This window comes from Vitis riparia, chromosome 12, assembly GCF_004353265.1.
Source record: "Vitis riparia cultivar Riparia Gloire de Montpellier isolate 1030 chromosome 12, EGFV_Vit.rip_1.0, whole genome shotgun sequence".
In the NCBI taxonomy this organism is placed as follows: Eukaryota; Viridiplantae; Streptophyta; class Magnoliopsida; order Vitales; family Vitaceae; genus Vitis; species Vitis riparia.
The window spans coordinates 14,177,602-14,197,221 of NC_048442.1; the positions used below are offsets into that span (position 1 = coordinate 14,177,602).

Genomic DNA, 19,620 nt, shown 5'->3' on the forward strand with positions numbered 1-19,620 from the left:
CAAAATCCTCACTCCCCTTCTTGAACACTCGGTTCAGAGCCACGCTTCTCTAGCTTCTTCTTCACTCGTTTTATACATCGATTCTCTCTGCTTTTACGAAAGAGCTAAAGCGATTCATCCTTCGCAGGTAAGCGAAAGGCTCTTCTTCCTCTCTGGAACCGGAATTTTCCCGAGAAAACTGAATATTTATCTTTCTTGGGGTGATCGGCTCCGTTTTTCTAGTCTAGGTTGGTTGTGTTTGTCCATGAATTTCTCATTTGACTGAACTTTGCGGTTGCTTGATCGCGTGTTCATGGAGTTTGATATGTGGTTTATGGTAGCTTGATCTTGAGCTTGCTGTAAATTGAATTCATCGTACATGAAGGAGATGCCCTTGCTTGCATCTGGATTTGGTCGCTGGTTCGTCGTTTGTTGCAATCGACGAATTAGGGTTTGTGTAGGACTGTAGTTTCTGATTGTTCTGGAGTTTCATACTTTTGTGACGATCATTGAATTACCGAGTAAAATTGGAGTTTTGTGTCATGAAAAATGTGAGGAAGATGATCATTTGTTCTCTTTATATCACGTGTTATTAGGGGAAGAAAAAGAAGAGGCGACCGAGCTCAATATTAATTTGCATAAAGTCGTTTTGATCTAAAAATGAAGGCCAAGAGAGTCGATTATTATATTAATTTTCTTTTATTACGTTGTCAACTCCAATATACCTTTCCTAGATTTTGATTCTTATTGGGACTTTTGAGTAAATATCAGGGCCTGCTAAGGGAAGGCAATTGCAGAAGCTCTCAGATTCCTTCTATTTCTCTAATGAGAGTTTCAGTGTTTTTTTAGCATTAGTATATTCACATTTTGCATATTGAAGATGCTATGACCCTGCTGTAGCGATGCTCTGTATCACCTATGTGTCACGATTATTTTTTATCATTTGAATTGTAATTGCTCACTCTATCTTCAAATCCTATTGACAATTATGCTTTTGATGTATTTTGGTTCTGGATAGAATGTTATTGTTGATGCTGGTATGATTTGATGTAATTTTCGCATCCATGTAAAAGCTTTTGGTTGTTTCTTTGCATCAATCACGCTTTTTAACACTGGAAAATTCCACATTGAATTTCTGATCATGTCACTAATAATATTTCTTTGTGATTTCAGGTCCTGTTTTGAAAACGAATGGTATATATAGTCATATAAAAATATACGATGGGGGATTCTGAGGGAGGCTTTTCAAACCCATCAATTCTGGAAAACCTAGTATATGGGGTTGTTGGTGCAGTCGTCTTTGGCGTACTTGTGCCTTCATTGTTTTCCATAATTCTGGTGGGAAAGAAAAAGGTGAAACAAAGAGGGGTTCCAGTAGAAGTTGGTGATGAGCTGGGCTTTGCAATGCGCAACAGTAGATATACTGAACTGGTTGAAGTTCCTTGGGAAGGAGCAACAACTATTGCCGCTCTATTCGAGCAATCTTGTGGAAAGCATTCACGAGATCCATTTCTTGGAACAAGAAAGCTAATCAATAGGGAATTTATCACAGCTGGTGATGGAAAGAAGTTTGAGAAGGTACACTTGGGAGAGTATCAATGGGAAACATATGAAGAGATTTTTAACCGTGCTTGCAACTTTGCATCTGGACTTATTAAATTAGGCCATAATGTAGATAGCCATGTTGCCATTTTTTCTGACACTCAGGCAGAATGGCTCATTGCCTTTCAGGTAGCCTTACTGATTGTGATCTTTTTTAGTACTTTTCTCTGCTATGTGGTTTAAACATGTGAATGCAGACATAATGCTACCCTTATGTGTTTCTAAAATCAGGGGTGCTTCCGGCAGAATATCACCATTGTTACCATCTACGCTTCCCTGGGGGAGGATGCACTTATCCACTCACTGAATGAGGTGGGAATATCATTTTCATGTCTATTTTTATAATATTAATTTAGATAGGATTTAGATCTTAACACATGAATAATTGCATTTTGGACACTATAACTCAGATCATGGATAATCTTCACTCCTTTTTTACAGACCCAAATATCGACCTTGATCTGTGATTCTAAGCAACTGAAAAAGTTGGCTTCGATAAGTTCACGCTTGGAAATGATAAAAAATGTTATTTACTTTGATAATGCCGCAAGTGATTCTGACTTCTCTGGAGATATGAGCAATTGGACAGTCTCAACTTTTTCTGAAGTTGAGAAACTTGGGAAAGAAAATCCTGTTCATCCAAGACTGCCTTCCAAGACTGACATTGCTGTTGTCATGTATACAAGCGGCAGTACCGGTCTGCCAAAGGTTTGTTCTAGATTTTAGTTTCAGTGTCTTGCATATTAGTTATTTACATATTCCAAGCATCAACTCAAATATAAAACATTGTGAGCTTGCTAATTGGCCTTGTGTTGAGCAACTATGAACTTACACTCATGTCTACCAATGCCCAAATAAAAGGGCATCAGATGTGTTGAGTATATGCTTATGCAGCTGTCATTGGAATTTCATTGAACTGAAAAGGAAACATGATTATCTTAATAACTACATCTTTGTGAGTTTTAATGTATATGCTCACATTGATGCTTCTAGGCCACTGCTGACTTGTGAATATTTGCTTACATGAATGTTGCATTGGTAATTGTACTCTTAACATGGTGCTATGTGTGACAATCTAGGGAGTTATGATGACTCATGGGAATATTGTAGCTACCGCAGCAGCAGTTATGACAGTGATACCAGAACTGGGTAGCAAAGATATTTACTTGGCATACCTGCCTCTAGCTCATGTTTTTGAACTGGCAGCTGAGGTACAGTTCCATTGAATTCTTCTGGTTTCCTGCAGTAGTGACAATTACTCTAATAAGTGTAAATATATTATGGTTTCCAGACTGTGATGATGTCTGCGGGTTGTGCAATTGGTTATGGTTCAGCCTTGACTTTGACAGACACGTCTAATAAAATTCAGAAAGGAACAAAAGGAGACGCTTCTATGTTGAAGCCCACTCTCATGGCAACAGTTCCAGCTATTTTAGATCGTGTTCGAGATGGAGTTCTGAAACAGGTTTGATCCGCATCGACATAATTTGTTCTCATAGTTGGTTTTGTGGCTTGGTGTTTGATGCATCTCTGTAGGTTTGAGGAAAGTAGATAAACTATTAGTTCCACTCTTACCTAATTATTTTCTCATGCTACAGGTTGAGGCCAAGGGAGGTTTAGCAAAGAAACTTTTCAACATTGGATATAAGCGACGACTGGCAGCTGTAGAAGGAAGTTGTTTTGGAGCTTGGGGACTGGAGAGAGTTTTCTGGGATGCCATTGTTTTCAAAAAGATCCGCTCTTTACTTGGGGGACACATCCGATTCATGCTCTGTGGTGGAGCTCCTTTATCTGGAGATACACAACGGTTTATCAACATCTGCATGGGGGCTCCTAATGGTTCTGTCATCTGAATTAGCTTGGTAGTTGGAAGATTTTTTCTGTTTTCTTCTTTTTTTGTTTATATTAATGTGGATGTTGGGATGGGGTTCCTATTGATAATGATGGTGAAAGGTTTAAGTTTCAGGCTAAATTTAAGAGTAAGATGTGCATTGGAGGAGCTCAATAGTCAAAATGATTCTAATTGTTCTCGATTTTGGTAGAGCCTTATAAAAATGGAAATGATTGAATGTAGACATTTCTAGAAAATTTTATGAAAAGATATTTTTGTTAGACAATCTATTTTCCTAAAAGTTTAAGCTTGTAGGATTTGGGCTTATAATGTATATCATGTATTCCAACACTCTCCCTCATGTGCGACCTGATACCACACAGGTCTGCAAACAAACAAACCACAAACAGCCTCTTTTGGGCTTCATAAAGTGGGGAAATAAACATGGGGTGAGGTTCAAATACATGACCTCCCACCAAATGAGGCTTTGATACCATGTTAGACAACTAATTTTCCTAAAAGGTTTTGTCTAACATTTCTACTTGGGGTAATTAAATTGATAACTTGTTACTTCTCCCCCCCCCCCCCCCCCCCCCCCGCCTGCAAAAAAAAAAAAAAAAGGAAAAAGAAAAAGCAAAGCTTGTGACAAATTATGCTGTCAGGCCATGTGGTCTCTGAACTATTTTAGGATGTCTGTCTCTGACATGATTTTTCTGGGTGCCATGCTAGTTAATAATTAAATGTAAATGGTCACTTGACAAAGACTCATGAATTTGTATCTAAAAGGAGCATTATTTTATGGTTCAGTGTGATGGAAGCTATCTAGAAGTTTAGACCTATACTAGGTAATTGTCTACCTCTAACAATGGGTATGTGGTTTATATTCTGTATGAATGCTCTTAGGGCTCCTATCGGTCAAGGATATGGTTTGACAGAAACATGTGCTGGAGCTACTTTTACAGAGCCAGATGACCCAAATGTGGGGCATGTTGGACCGCCCCTTCCTTGTGCCTATATCAAGGTATGCCATGGTGCTAATTATGATGAAAAAGATGACTGCGTTTCACTATCAGATAACTGTAAATTTCTTAAAGAAGATTATGATTGTCTTTTGGTACCTCTGAATGAGTGGACTTGGATTGCCTATTATTTCCTTTGTAAGTGGTTCCGGTTTGATGAAAACTTGATAATTTCAAGGAAATCAACAGCTTTTAGCAACTTCACTGAACAAAAATTGTACGTTATGTAGATTAGGTTACTCAGTTCCATTACACGCACAATCATGTGCTTGTATATATCGCAAAATGGGAAAAATATTTTTTATTTTACAAATTCCTATATATTTCTTTATGATGGAACTCTGAAATCACCCCCTACTACTTTTTTGTAAAACAAGTGAAACCTAAAAATTGTTTTTATGGTTCCTGCTATATTCATGAATATCTTAAAAACAAAAAACATTTTGGTGTTTATCAGGTGCATTAAACAGAAGTTATATATTTTGAAAACTTATCAAAACGAAAAAAAGAAGTTATATATTTTGAAAGCTACACTGATGCTTTTGTTTAATTTAATTGATTATATATATATAAAAGAAGAAAATACACTTGGAATCTATGCTATCAGCATTTTTAGTTTTTGTACGCATTCAAGCACAGTAGTGTTTCCAGTTAGAATAATTCGAGGATTGAGAACCATTTTTCTCAATGGACATGTTTGGTTTGACATTGCAGCTTGTTTCTTGGGAAGAAGGTGGGTATAAGACATCTGACAAACCAATGCCCCGAGGAGAGGTTGTAGTCGGGGGGTATAGTATAACTGCTGGCTACTTTAACAATGAAGAAAAAACAAAGGAGGCGTACAAGGTAATAAGTAACTTCTTTTTGTGGATAGGTGCCTGTGTTGGCATTTGTATTTACTTTTTGTGTATTTATATATATATATATATGTGTGTGTATGGGCATTTGTATTTACTTTTTGTGTATTTATATATATATATATATAGATGTGTGTGTATGTATATATACATACACAATACATATATACTTTCTTATAGTGCAACACTTCAACTTGTGAATAGCTGCGTTGGTGACATATCATCTGCCACAGGTTGATGAGAGGGGCATGCGCTGGTTTTATACTGGTGACATTGGACAGTTTCAACCTAATGGTTGCCTTGAAATAATTGACAGGAAGAAGGATATTGTTAAACTACAGCATGGAGAATATATCTCCCTTGGGAAGGTTTGTACTGGATTTGACTAGTACTTCTTGATTGAGGATACCCCTCCCTTTTTGGAAGTCACTCTTTATGTTTGTCCATGCTTTGCAGGTTGAGGCAGCACTGATGGGAAGTAACTATGTGGATAACATAATGGCATACGCAGATCCCTTGCACAATTATTGTGTAGCTCTGGTGGTCCCTTCACATCAGGTCCTCGAGAAGTGGGCTGAAGCAGCTGGCATCAAATACAAAGATTTTTCTGAGTTGTGTAACAAAGAAGAAACAGTTGGTGAAGTTCAACAATCCCTTTCCAAGGTTAGTCCATTTTCACTGAACCATGGGGATGTGTTCTGGAAACAGCATCATGAGTCCAGAGTTTTCATCCCTTTTTAACATAGATTTCAGAGACGTTGAACCCCCATTACTGTTTTTAGAGGAGGGCATGTGGACCTATACTGACAACTATAGTTCTGCTATTGTCCAGAGTAAAAAAGATAAGATTGTTTTGGCAGAAAATTGTTTCCGTTTTATGCCCTTGATGGGCTGGTCTAGTTCACTTGTATCATGCCATTAGTTGAAATGCATCAGCATCCATATTTATTATTTACCACCAGAGTGATACAACTCTCACCTGTAGCGTGGAGTTGGTGAAACATACTTCTTCCTATCTTTTGATATAGACAGGTCCTTTATGGGAAAACAATTTTCATGTCTATTGGATAATTCTTAATGGTTTTTCCAGGTGTAATTTGTAAAGGATATCAAGGGTGATGATTATAATGTATGCTGAAAAATATAACATAAGCACATTGTTTTCTGATTCAGTAAGTTTGTTGCCGAGTGCTGTTTTGTGATTCTGCAAATTCTTTATCACACTTATGTCCATGCAGGTGGCAAAAGCAGCAAAACTCGACAAGTTTGAAACCCCTGCAAAGATCAAGTTGGTGGCAGAGCAATGGACACCCGAGTCTGGGTTAGTTACTGCTGCTCTCAAATTAAAGAGGGAACAAATTAAGACCAAGTTCAAGGATGACCTTGTAAAGTTGTATGAACGAAGCATGTAATGGCTTGATGAGTTTTGCCACCTTTATTTACTTTAGTATTTCTCTGAAAACTGATATTTGTCACACTGAAGTACTTCCTTTCCCATAAAATGACTTATTTGTATGCTTGTACCATTGCCTCTCGTTGAAGCTTGTTTTTCAATGCTAGTTGGTTCACTCTAAATCTGTGTTTGATACAAGTTTAACAATGGGATTTCAAAATTTTCCTGATCAACTTCAATCGCACCCTTCTCGTGGTGGGAATGGGAGCCTTGATTCCTTCACTGTGCTGCACACTGGTCTGCAAATACGAAGTTCATTTTTGCTCGGATGAACTTGGGCTCAGTGAAACAGGCATTGCAGACAATGATGGCCGGAGGAGAAGATACAAAGCAGGACCCAAGAATGGAACCAGTGATAAGGGAAGAAGCCAAGAACCTTTGTCATACCTGCAAAGAGACTAAGTGAATATCGTGCCAAAGATTTGCTAAATTTATGTAAGTATTATGCACTTGGTTCTGGTAACTTACCATTTTCGAGCAGTCATATCATTGTACACCCAGAAAGGAGCGAATGCAGACAGCAGAGTGAAATCAAGGCTCGTGATATGAATCTACCATATAGCAGTTCAATTTGGGTAAGTTTCAGTTGATTGCAAAATCACTCCATTTATCAAATCATGCACATACACAAACAAGCCTATCGATGAAGAAAATATACACTAGACCTCAAATCTGCTGAATGATTAAACCTTGACAATACTTACAAATTTGCTTTCCCTGTAGTACTGGTAAAACTCCTTCCAGTCGTCCCCGCTAGCTAGTCCTGCATAAATTATAATTCCTAGTCCTGCAGCCAGCGATATCTGATGTGTAATGGCGTTAACTTGCATTTTCTCAAGTAGAGAAATCTATTTCAGAGACAGATTCATGATTCATGATATAGTATAGTGTTGGAGCCCCTAGTTTCAACAGGTCTTTTCTTAACAGCCCCTAGTATAGTTCAGATCTTTCCCCAAAAGGCATTGAATAGGCAACCTATTTGCTTTTCAAATCAATTCAACTGTGAAATGGCTAGAAGTAATTAAACAGAATCTCAAGCATCATATTGAATGTTGACATGAGGGTGTCTTCTCAGGTATGATGTGCTTTATGGTGTTACAAGTAATAATTACTTAAAAAGGGTCTAACAAGGGAGACAGTTCCATTTTCAGTGAACAGTTTCTTACCCCAGCAGTTATTTTGGATTCGAGAAAATTTAATGGCCATCTTCTGAGCTCGGTTTCTTCAACTGGAGGTGGTGGTGGACGCCAAAGGACAAAGTAAGGAAGAAGAGCATATACGCCCCCGAAAAATGAAAATGTCAGGAATGGCCAGACAGGGACTTTGCTTTTTGAGCTGCAGATATTAGGATTGGAATCAGGTATACAACTCCATAACTTCAACAGACATTCATATGAATGTTTTTAAGAACAGTTGTAAAAAAGTAGTTTTTGGTAAGCGTTTAAAAAATCTTTATTAATTATTTTTGGAATAAATTTGTACGAAAAGTGAAAGTATCATACACTAAATATAGAATGCAATTTTTAGAAGTATTTTTTATATTTTTAATTATTATTTAAAATATAATTCAAAACACTTAAACTTTGTGCTAAAAATTATCTGTTTTCACAATAAATTATTTTTTGCCAAGTTTGTAAAATGTGTTTTTTGAGTTACAAAACTTTTTTATTTTATTTTAAGGAAAATAAAACTGTTTTCAATAACAATTTCCTGAATAAAGTGTCCTATGCTTCATGACCAAAAATGAAAATATCCATGATATTTTCAACATTTCCATTGAAATATCAAATATCCATAGGTTGGGGCACTGATATTGAAGAAGGGGTCCGATATTTTGCTCATATCTGATTATCCTCCGGTATAAATATCATATAGAATTTTGAATATTTCACTCATATATGAATATCCTCCTACACAAATATATATGGAATTTCAAATGTGACACAAAGAGAAATCTAGTAATTTCTTATTCATAATAAGTACTCGTAAAATCCAATCATTCTTTTCTTCAAAACTGATATTTTCATTTATAAAGAACCTTTCCACAAGAAGGTAGTTGGACAACAAGTACTCGGCTTGCTTCTTTGGCTGTTGCCCTTACACAATTGCAGTCCAAAATAAAGCCCATTCTAAACTGACCCTATCATTTTGCTAGAGAAAACATGTATCAATCAACAGATTAGGGGGTCATGGGATTAATGATCAGTGTGCGGAAGGTACCTTCTACCGGTTGGAAGCAGTAGCATGCTATACACCAAGGGCCACAAACCCATGATGTACCACAGAGACACAAGCACATCATTCATCCTGAACCCATCATCTCCCTTCAAGTTCAGCAGCTTTTTCAAGAAATACACATCCCTTGACTGACAGAGGCACAAAACAGCGTGTTACAGTCTTCTTAGAGTGATCAAATTGTGGGGAAGAAAAACGAAAAATAACATATGGAGCAGGTATATTCATTTCCTCCATCAATTATACCTCAATGTGTCCCATATAAAATAACTGGTACCATAGAAGTATGACTAGAATTTGAAATGGGTTTCTAGCCCTAGTGCTCATCAGGATTTTCCAAATTAATGAATAAGCACAAGAAGAAGAAGAAGAAAACCATATCCCATCAAATTAAACAAACACAAAAGCAAAACAAAAGCACTTCTCTATAGTATGAAATGGTTGCAGTCCATGGTACCGGAGTCTGGTCAGGAGTGAGGTTGAAAACATAGTAGATGAGTCCAACCCACAACACGAAAAGCAGAGCCGATGTTGTCCAGTCTCCTCCATCCCCACCATCTCCGTTCTCACTCTCCGATTTAGCTCCTTTTTCAGCAGCTGGGTCTTCTGGATTCTGAGTGTTGAAGGAGCTCTGACAGATTTGAAGGCCACCCCTTCTCTGAAATGTAGAAATTGGGTGTTTGGGTTTGCTGAGAATTGGAGGGTTTGGGTTTAGGTTTGGGGTTCTGATAAATGAGATTCTGGAGTTGGGGTTGCGGGTTTTGAGAGAAAGGAATGGGAGAGCAGAGAAGTTGCAGGAGATGAGGGTGGTGCTGGCCAACATGCTGGGCCAAGGGTATGGTGAAATTCACACAATATTGATATATACAGAGTGGTCACTGGTGGCCCATCTAAACGGTGTCGTTTCAGCAACGGTCAAAACCACCAAAAGTAGTTGGAATTTGGAAAAAAATCCTCTCCCTGCACTATCTTGCATTGGGCTTCAAGCAGATAAGATTTTAAGAGCTCTCTTTCTCTCCACAGTGGCATCCATGGCCGAAGCTTATAGAATGTTCCACACAGCTCTGACACTCACACTCCCTCCTTCTTTCTCTCAAACCCCATCTCGTCACTCTAAGCCCATCCCCCGGAGACACCCAATTCGGTGCTCAATATCCACCACCGACACCACCAAAACCTCCGTGACCCAGAAGATCCCCTGGGGCTGCGGGGTGGATTCGTTGGAAAACGCAGCCTTGCTGCAGAAATGGTTGTCGGACTCGGGCCTCCCGCCCCAGAAAATGGGTATTGAAAGAGTTGAAGTCGGGGAGAGGGGGTTAGTTGCTCTCAAGAACATCAGGAAGGGGGAGAAACTGCTCTTTGTGCCTCCCTCACTCGTCATTACTGCAGACTCGGTCAGTTTTTCTAGCAAAATTGCTGTGTTTCTTCTTGGGAAAATTTATGAACGTGGATTCTGCAATGTCACACTGCCAATTGCGTCATATATTTTTGGTAGAAATCTACCTTTTGTAGAGTGAAAGGAAGAGTGGTATTGAGTGAATTGAATAGGGTTTTTATGCTCTCTTCTCAAGTTTCTGCAATCTAAATTCCTTAATTAAAGGTCCCAATTCAAGGTCCACAGTTTGGTTGCTTCATATGCAAATAGGTTTGGCATTCAATTTAAATTTTGCAGTCCTACATCCACAGAAACCATTCCCTAGTGAAACAAACTGAATTCCACAGAGATGGTGTTCCAAATTGAAGGCAATTCCATGCACTAAACAAGTCTAAGAAAATTGTAACAATAGTTTCAAATTTATTTATGGGGTTTGGTATTGTAATGCCAGGAGTGGAGCTGCACAGAGGCTGGTGAAGTGTTGAAACGGAGTTCAGTACCAGATTGGCCATTGCTGGCAACCTACCTCATTGGTGAAGCAAGCCTCATGCAATCTTCAAGATGGAGCAATTATATCTCTGCCTTGCCTCGGCAGCCCTATTCACTTCTATACTGGTAAGCTTTTGGTCCTTCACTGCTTGGGGTCAAGTTGGCAGGACATTTCAGGAGTTTTTCTTGTCTTATCATGGAAAGGGTCTACTCTCAGTTCTTTTCCCTACAGCGTTTCTATATCATTTCAGGACACGTGCTGAACTAGATAAGTATTTAGAAGCCTCGCAGATAAGAGAGCGTGCAATTGAAAGGATTAATGATGTTACTGGAACGTATGGTTTGTTCTCCTCATTTTGTTTGCATTTTTTAAGCCTTGTGGTTTCCATGTTTGTGCTATTCTGATGATTGCAAAGCTTATGTTATGCTGTGGATGTGGTCTCATAACTTAGTAATTGTTGAAAACGGATTTCAACATCTTGCAGATACAATGATTTAAGGCTCAGGATATTTTCCAAGCATCCCCATTTATTTCCTGAAGAGGTACTTATTTTATATTACATGACAATGGCTCTTAACACTTGAGCAAGTTAGGACAAAAAACTCCAATCTTCTTGACCTAGTCAAGGACTCAAAATTGATACTTTAGAAATTCCTAGTGTTTTTTACTTCCTGATAAAGTTTTGGGTTTACATTGCCCACTTTTGGAGCTGTCCTTACAAGACAAGGTAGCTCCTTCATAGATCGCCCTAATCTCACCAAAAGTCAGAAGTAAGAATGTCTCTATGACAAATATTATAAATTAGTTGATCCTTATTCCTTCTTATATTTCTTCCTTTCTTAAATTCCACCTGTGGATCTTTTCTTTTCTTTTTGGTCCTTAAATTTGCCCATGAGATTTGTATAAAATCTTCCTTAGCTTTTGGTCCAGTATGCATGATATGTTGTTCATCCTATTCAGCAAGTTCGGATAATGCCTATATGTATCAATCATTTTGTTTTATTTTGCAATATTTAACTTACAGGTATTCAATATGGAGACTTTCAAATGGTCATTTGGCATTCTTTTCTCACGATTGGTGAGTAGACTTCTTTAGTAGTTTCATGATCAGTCTTTTGCATTTATATAAATGTAACCACACCAACTGTAAAAATTTGTTATCCAAATGAAGTCATCACCCCAATGTTTAAAAAATGCCACAGTATATTGAAATCCTAAAATCCCTTGCAATCTGCTTTACTCCTTGTACTAATCCTTGCACCCTTGACCTTGAGAACATTTCCCACATGCTTAACCATGGAGCTAGAAAAAGGATCATTCTAGAATCCCTTATTTAATTAGTTTTAAGGAAAGCAATTAAATTTATCTCTAGATATATTGAGGTAAAAAATGAATATGGCAATCCTTGATTGTTATCCAACTTCTCTCTCATTTGATAACTCCCATCCTCATTTTCTTTGAAGCTTAAATTTGGGTGTTCAAAATGGACCTTTGAAACAAATAATTGCTTCTAAGAACATGTAATACTGATGACTTTTTCCTTAAATAGGTTCGTTTGCCCTCAATGGATGAAAAGATTGCCTTGGTTCCCTGGGCAGATATGCTGAATCATAGTTGTGAGGTATCCATTATCTCCTTTCAGGATATCTGTTGTTAGAAGCATTTTCTCCTTTTTACATTAAGATATGTAATTTAAACTCTAACTATGTACCCTTTTTTAATTAAACTGTTCCAGGTTGAAACTTTTTTGGATTATGACAAATCATCACAGGGAGTTGTCTTTACAACTGACCGGACATATCAGCCAAGTGAACAGGTAAAGAAAATATTATTATTCTCAGGATTTCAACTAAACAAGACATTACAAATTTCAAAGGTTTCTTCTCAGAAGGCAATACAGAAAAAATTTCCAGAATGTTTCTGCTGTTTTATATGCATACACGTCTTTAGAGAATCTCTAGGAAAATTAAGAGGTTTTCTGAAGAAGACTTTTTTTTGGCTATTTGTATAATTGATGTATGAATCTTCATGGAGTACATGCAAAAGTTCCAAGTTGCTGCAGCTAACTGCAGGCAAGAACCCCTTGAAGCCAAATGTATTTGCACTTTGGTATGGTATGGTATAGAATAGAGGCTATATATCTTCATTTTTTTCTTCTTTGACTTGCAGAAAAGAAAATTTGTCCAAATTGACTAGTCCCTGTTGATTGTGAATCTTTAGCATTTGTATTATCATTGACAGTATTTGACCAACTGTAAACCCTCTGGTTACATCACTTTATATGCAGGTTTTTATATCATATGGCAAGAAATCTAATGGAGAGTTGTTGCTATCATATGGATTCGTTCCAAGGGAAGGCACCAACCCTAATGATAAAGTTGAGTTGCTGTTGTCACTTAAGAAATCTGATAAATGTTATAAGGAGAAGTCGGAAGCTATGAAGAAGCATGGATTGTCAACGTGAGTGACTGATAGTTGATCCCTTAATGGAGTCTTCTTAAGTTGGTTTTCAGCAGTGTTAGATTTATATTTGGTCATTGAACCATTTTGAACTCATATTCTATTAAATCATAAAAAAACTGTATAGCTTTGGCAAGAGTATGGTAGAATTCTCAAGTTGTTTCATCTTATTCCTAATTTTACTGAATTTTCAGACAAGATTCAATGGCCTGGTTACCCATCATTACCCCCTGAGAATGTTGAATCCTCATATATGAATATATAATATGCACCTCCCTCTTTTGAAAAATGATATTTTCTGTTTATTCTCTTTTCTGGCAGATCTCAATGTTTCCCTATACAGATCACTGGTTGGCCTTTGGAGTTAATGGCCTATGCTTATTTAGTAGTCAGCCCCCCAAGTATGAGCCAACATTTTGAAGAGGTTTGACAGTAATTAACTTCTTACTGTGAAATTTGGTTTTTTGATATCTTATGAGGTATCTCACAGATCTTCATTCCAGATTGCTGCTGTGGCATCAAATAAAACTACATCCAAAAAGGATATCAGGTATCCTGAACTAGAGGAACAAGCACTGCAATTTATACTGGATAGTTGTGAAGCAAGCATATCAAAGTACAGCAAGTTCCTGCAGGTAAAGGAATTTCTCTTGTAAGAAGTTATTTAAACCTGCAATTTGTTTTTGTTGATTTACTGGCATGAAGTCAGATCCAATTAGCCAACTTGCTTCAACTACCATGTTCTCAAATCATACTGAGAATTTGAACTTATAATTCTTCCTCCCTTAACCCTTCAGGAAAGTGGGTCTATGGATTTGGATGTAACATCTCCAAAGCAGCTAAACAGAAGAGCGTTTTTAAAACAGCTAGCTGTAGATTTGTGTACCAGTGAGCGGAGGATACTATTCCGCACCCAATATGTAAGGATACATCATACATCTCTTTTGTGTTTGCTGGTTGATTATTTCTCTGAGCTTCTGCCACACATCATACAACCATTACTCAACTACCTCCAACTTTAGGTTCCCTGCCGGGGAATCCGAAATTTCATCAATAGTCTGCTTCTGCATACAGTTTACTAGTATTATGGCTTCTCTCCCTTTAGTGCTTTTCAGATTGTATGGCTAGCAATCACAGTACTCCACATTATGGTACACAGTTCTCCATCTGATTATGCTTATGTGAATTGTTACCAGATACTCAGGAGGAGATTAAGAGACATAAGAAGTGGTGAACTGAGAGCTCTCAGAATCTTCGATGGCTTCAGGAAGCTCTTCAAATGAGTCTTTCAGGGTCTCAGACAACAAAACCCTCTTGTGATTCCCACGAAGGAACTTGGATCTGTGAAAGCTAATTCAATAGAAATGTGTTCCTGTTCTTAACATTACATAAAAACAGAGGATAACAGAAGATGAATAAAGCTGTTGTTCCACTAAAGAAACTTCTCCTGGGGCTTGAATAAAACGAGTTCTCCTGCACAATGGCTTTGAGTTTCCAGCATCATTTTCAGTGTATACTTTTTCATCAAGTGGGATGCCCAAAATTAATCAGATTTTCTCAAAAAACGAAAAACACGATTTCCCATGACAAACACGTGGGTTTTCACCAACCAACAGCCGCCACTTGGCCACATGAATAATTGAAACTTCTTCCATGAAAACCCACATGATTCTCACCAATATGAATATTAGAAAACAGGAGGATACCAGACTATGTATGAGTATAATTCTGAATATGGAAAAAGATCTCAGCAATTATATTGAAAATTACCACGTGTCCTTTTGAATTCTCTTTAATTAGGAAAATTAGCAATGATAAATCATCCTTGAAGATTTTATCAGATTTTTCTCTTGAAAGGACACCAGCAATAATCTCTCCTATATTTTATTGAAAATAATGAAATTCCTAGGTGGGCTGTATTTAAGTAAATATCAAATCATACCTGACCAACCCAACGGACAGCTGTTCACCGTTCCTTAAATAACAGCCCAATCCCCTTTCAGTCGCCATTTTTATTTTCTGGGTTTCTATTCTTCACTGGAATAAGAATTGGAAGCAAATGGAGGGGTTGTTTTCATTGAGAGCAACGCCTAGGGTTTTGGTTCCGACCGTTTCGGCTCCAAATCACAAACCCAAGTTCTCGATTTCAGGGACTCGTATGGAAGTGCAGAAAAGCAAGAAACTTTCTGTTGCCTGTGTTCGTGCTCAGCAGGTTCCCAATTGAACCCCTTTGGGTTTTTGTTGTTTTCTCGTTGATTTTTATGCGGGGTATTTGGGTTTTTTTTTGTTGACTTTCTGATTTGATTTTGTTTTTTTGGATTCTGTTTTTCAATTTTGTTGTTCCTGTTCAGCTGCATTTTCTTGTATGCTCTAGTTGATGGCTATGGTTTTTTCTCGTTTGGTTTTTTAGTCAAACAAATGGATGTTCTTCAAGGTAGGTTTTATCGATGTTTGAAACTGGTTCTAGTCTAGATTCAGTGTACGTTTGGCAGGACAGAAATGGCATTACAATTCTGAGAAACTCAGAAAATCTCACCTTTTTGTGGGTTTTCTTCCCTTGGGTCGGCGTGAAGGCAATTGATTTCAACTCCAAATCCATTGGTGTGTGAAGCAATGATACTGTGGATTTGGAGTTGCTGGCCTCTCAGTAAATTGAGTAAAGAGTTTATTGAATCTGCAATGTTTGAGTGTTAAACCAATTTTTTTGGAACTAGAATCTATTCTTATTCTGATGGGTTTTTTGTAGTCTGAATCCAAGGATGGATCCGCCACGGTTTCCCCACTGAGTGATTCACAGGAAAATGCTCTCAAAATTAAGGAGTGGGAAGTGGGGAGGTTCCAAGATGAAATAGCAGCTACCCAGGGTATAAGAATCAGGAGAAGACCACCAACTGGTCCACCATTGCATTATGTGGGCCCTTTTGAGTTTCGGTTACAGAATGAGGGTAACACTCCTCGTAACATTTTGGAAGAAATTGTATGGAACAAGGACAAGGAAGTCTCACAGGTTCTCTTTCTCTGTTTCTCAAACCTTTTGTTATTTGTTTTTTTGTGATGTATTTTGATGTGCGCCCTCTAATGCCCTTGAATTTTGATTTTCAGTTGAAAGAGAGAAAGCCTCTCGGTATGCTGAAGAAAGCTCTTGAGAATGCCCCTCCCAATAGAGATTTCATTGCAGCTCTCAGGGCTTCCAATCTCCGGACTGGGTTTCCTGGTTTAATTGCTGAAGTGAAAAAGGCTTCTCCAAGCAGAGGAATCCTGAGAGAGGATTTTGATCCGGTAAATATGCTCCTTGTCATCCTATATCAGTGGGCTCAGGACTAAATTAGTTTTGTAGAACATATCTATTACAACATGCCAACATCTTAAAATGTTGCAGTGTATTGTTTATTGTTCCGTATAATTCCTCTAGCAGCCAGAAGATTGATTTCTGTATCTTGATCTTTAGACAGTTTGTTTTTCTGTACTGGAACTCATGTAAAAATCGATAGGCTAGTAGTACTCAACTAGAACTACAGTGTAATGAGCCTCAGAGGAGAATCAAATCTTGAAAACTACAACTCTTATTCTATAACATCTGAGAGGTGGTGAATTCTATTTATGTTATTTAATTCATCGATTAGTTCAGTAGCATTCCTGTCCATTGGAAGGCTTCATAGAAGAAGTTGACTACCATATCCAGGGTCTATGATGGTTGTTTCCCCCTTAATTCATTTATATCTCCTTTTCTCTATTGTCCTGTGGGTTTGTCATTTTTCTTAATATTTGTTGTGATAGGTTGAAATTGCCCGAGCCTATGAGAAAGGTGGAGCAGCTTGTCTTAGTGTTTTGACTGATGAGAAGTATTTTAAGGTAATAATTTGGCAGTTCTCTTTCTGACTTAATATCACCAGATTTCATTACCTTATTGGTGGTAAGCAGTTGGATATTGGATATAGAAGTAAGTTTTTTTCCCTAACCACCTTTATTTTCTTTTGCTTTATGTTATTCAAGGGAAGCTTTGAAAATCTGGAGTTGATACGAAATGCCGGAGTAAAGGTCTGCTCTTCTAAATTGTTCTCCACTCCTCAATCTATTATTTATAATTTATCCACATGCTTCTATAGAATGGTTTTCTTAAAGTTGTGCTTCTAACACAAGGCTCAAATGTAGTGCCCTCTGCTGTGCAAAGAATTTGTCGTAGATGCATGGCAAATCTACTATGCTCGAACCAAAGGGGCAGATGCAATTCTTCTAATTGCTGCTGTTTTACCTGATCTTGACATCAGATACATGACTAAGATTTGCAAGATGCTTGGGTTGACAGCACTTGTTGAGGTATGAATGCTACTTCTGTCTTAGTTGTTATTTCCATAACGAGTCTAATGACTGCAGAAACTGAAAATGTATGAAATGAAACATATTTGTTTAGTTAATGCCAAGGTTTTAGATACTTGTTTTTAAAATTTTGGACTCTAATTGGTCTAGTCTTTTTCCCATCTTTTTTCAGTCCTAGTTCCGTTCCATTTTTATTAGTTTAGATTGAAATTTAGAAAAACTTGTGGTTGCAACCACTCTTGATCTGGATTATTTTATATCTAGTTGTCATTTCTGTACTTGATCCCCTCAAGGTACATGATGAGAGAGAAATGGATCGTGTTCTTGGAATAGAAGGGATTGAACTTATTGGCATCAACAACCGTAACCTTGGTAAGGCCACCCTAGCTTTTATAAAGAATGGCTGACTGTATGAAACTTGCCTTTTGTTTAAATATATGATTGTGTGTTACTTTGCTTCTAATTTGTGTCTTCTCCTTATTTATTTGTTTTTTTCATCTAAATTTTACGGGGTGAAGACTAGTTCTTCTTTTCTCCTGCTTTAAGCACAGCACTTTGCAAAATGTGCTTCCTGTTAATCCAAAAGTGCTGAAGATTTTTATTAGATTATTTTCCGCATGAAAGTTGATGCATTCACATTGCTAAGGAGAAATTGATTGATTGTTCCTTCTTTAGAGGGGATGCAGAATGTATGTTCCCTTTGTGGAGTGATACTATTACCATCTTAGCTACGTAGGCAACAGGAAATAAAAAAAAAAATGAGGGTCTTGGTTGTGTTTGGTTTGTTGGTTTGTGCTGGCTGGGCAGGGCAGCAAATAAAGCCTGCACCTGCCACCCATATGCCTTGCTTCAATCATTATAAATGACCGACGAGTTTTGTGTTTGCTTTGTGCACCAGCAACATTTGAGGTTGATATTAGCAACACAAAGAAGCTTCTTGAAGGAGAACGTGGTGAAATAATCCGTCAAAAAGATATAATTGTGAGTGACTTTCTTTTATTCATAATCATCCAGTAAACCGTATACATTATTTGCTTGTGCATGCTATGCTTCTTGTGTGAAGGAAAGAATTCATCATGTTCCCTTCACTTAGTTTTAAATCCGGATCTTCAGGTTGTCGGGGAGTCTGGGCTGTTTACTCCTGCAGATGTTGCTTATGTACAAGAAGCTGGTGTTAAAGCAGTAAGTTTCTTATCTCTGCTAAATGAAAAGAGATTTTTAATTTTGAATGGAAAACATAAATCTTACTGGAAAGTGATTTCTCATTTCAATATCAAAAACCTAACAAGATAATACGGTCTTCTGTATGAGCATGTCCATGAAACAATCACCCTTTCTTCTGATGATCAGTTTGAAAAAGAGATCACGCATGAAATCTTTACTGCAAACATGTGCTTCTCTTAAAAACCCAACAAGATAATTAGGTCTTCTGTGGATTTTGAGTTTGTTATTTTTGACATGGACCCATCCAATTCCATTGCAAGTCTTATTTTGAGGTGGAACCAAGCCAAGCTGATTTGGATAAATTGCATCTCGTGCCATGCATGCTTACACAAGCTAAAAACACATACACCTATGCTTCTCTGTGTTTATAATGGATTCTAACGCTAACGACATGGGCATTTCATAATCCACCCTTGCAGATTTTGGTCGGGGAATCGATTGTCAAACAGAAGGACCCCAGGAGTGGCATAACTGGACTTTTCGGTAAAGATATCTCTGTATGAGTTCATGAGAGCCTCCTTCTTGTAACTGGCAGCAGATGAAGTTAACTAGTATCACAGCCATATGATCCTCCTTCCCTTAACTCCTTTTCGAGTTTATTATACAGTAAGGTTTTGTGTCCAAACCTGCACTGGAGTGGATCACTGTATTCAATAAAATTCTTAAGCATGAAGATGTTGAGTGGATAATGAGGTTAAATTAAGCTGTTTACACATGGGTCTTGAATGATGTTGAGATTTGTAGTGGCTACTCCTAGTCAAATTGTTTGGCAAGAAGG

The 19,620-nt window shown here is 37.7% G+C and overlaps 4 protein-coding genes across 5 annotated transcripts; 3 read left to right on the forward strand and 1 right to left on the reverse strand.

Annotated features, from left to right (window-relative positions):
* LOC117926468 (long chain acyl-CoA synthetase 8) lies at positions 1–6,814 on the forward strand. 2 transcript variants are annotated; one of them, XM_034845562.1, is made up of 12 exons: positions 1–127; positions 1,153–1,710; positions 1,813–1,893; positions 2,023–2,289; positions 2,661–2,792; positions 2,873–3,046; positions 3,180–3,409; positions 4,316–4,433; positions 5,146–5,277; positions 5,522–5,656; positions 5,745–5,951; positions 6,527–6,814. In XM_034845562.1, exons 2-12 carry the CDS (start codon positions 1,201–1,203, stop codon positions 6,698–6,700), a joined length of 2,160 nt encoding a protein of 719 aa, XP_034701453.1. In that variant the 5' UTR covers positions 1–127; positions 1,153–1,200; the 3' UTR covers positions 6,701–6,814. The 2 variants fall into 2 exon arrangements, with proteins under 2 accessions (XP_034701453.1, XP_034701454.1); XM_034845563.1 differs by lacking the exon at positions 1–127 and adding an exon at positions 167–227.
* Positions 6,680–9,821, reverse strand: LOC117926474. The gene is made up of 6 exons (XM_034845570.1): positions 9,434–9,821; positions 8,962–9,107; positions 7,908–8,076; positions 7,446–7,544; positions 7,210–7,292; positions 6,680–7,128 (listed from the first exon to the last, which is right to left on the reverse strand). The coding sequence occupies exons 1-6, from the start codon at positions 9,797–9,799 to the stop codon at positions 6,996–6,998; spliced, it is 996 nt and encodes a 331-aa protein (XP_034701461.1). The 5' UTR covers positions 9,800–9,821; the 3' UTR covers positions 6,680–6,995.
* On the forward strand, positions 9,760–14,798 carry LOC117926471 (ribulose-1,5 bisphosphate carboxylase/oxygenase large subunit N-methyltransferase, chloroplastic). Its single transcript, XM_034845567.1, has 12 exons — positions 9,760–10,370; positions 10,803–10,966; positions 11,092–11,175; positions 11,326–11,383; positions 11,866–11,919; positions 12,391–12,462; positions 12,577–12,657; positions 13,129–13,301; positions 13,623–13,725; positions 13,805–13,936; positions 14,099–14,221; positions 14,498–14,798. Exons 1-12 carry the CDS (start codon positions 9,777–9,779, stop codon positions 14,582–14,584), a joined length of 1,725 nt encoding a protein of 574 aa, XP_034701458.1. The 5' UTR covers positions 9,760–9,776; the 3' UTR covers positions 14,585–14,798.
* A 418-nt stretch (positions 14,799–15,216) lies between these two features.
* On the forward strand, positions 15,217–19,571 carry LOC117926472 (indole-3-glycerol phosphate synthase, chloroplastic-like). Its single transcript, XM_034845568.1, has 10 exons — positions 15,217–15,513; positions 16,048–16,308; positions 16,404–16,580; positions 17,079–17,153; positions 17,295–17,339; positions 17,454–17,618; positions 17,912–17,990; positions 18,517–18,599; positions 18,732–18,800; positions 19,262–19,571. Exons 1-10 carry the CDS (start codon positions 15,361–15,363, stop codon positions 19,343–19,345), a joined length of 1,191 nt encoding a protein of 396 aa, XP_034701459.1. The 5' UTR covers positions 15,217–15,360; the 3' UTR covers positions 19,346–19,571.
* The last annotated feature ends 49 nt before the right edge of the window (positions 19,572–19,620 follow it).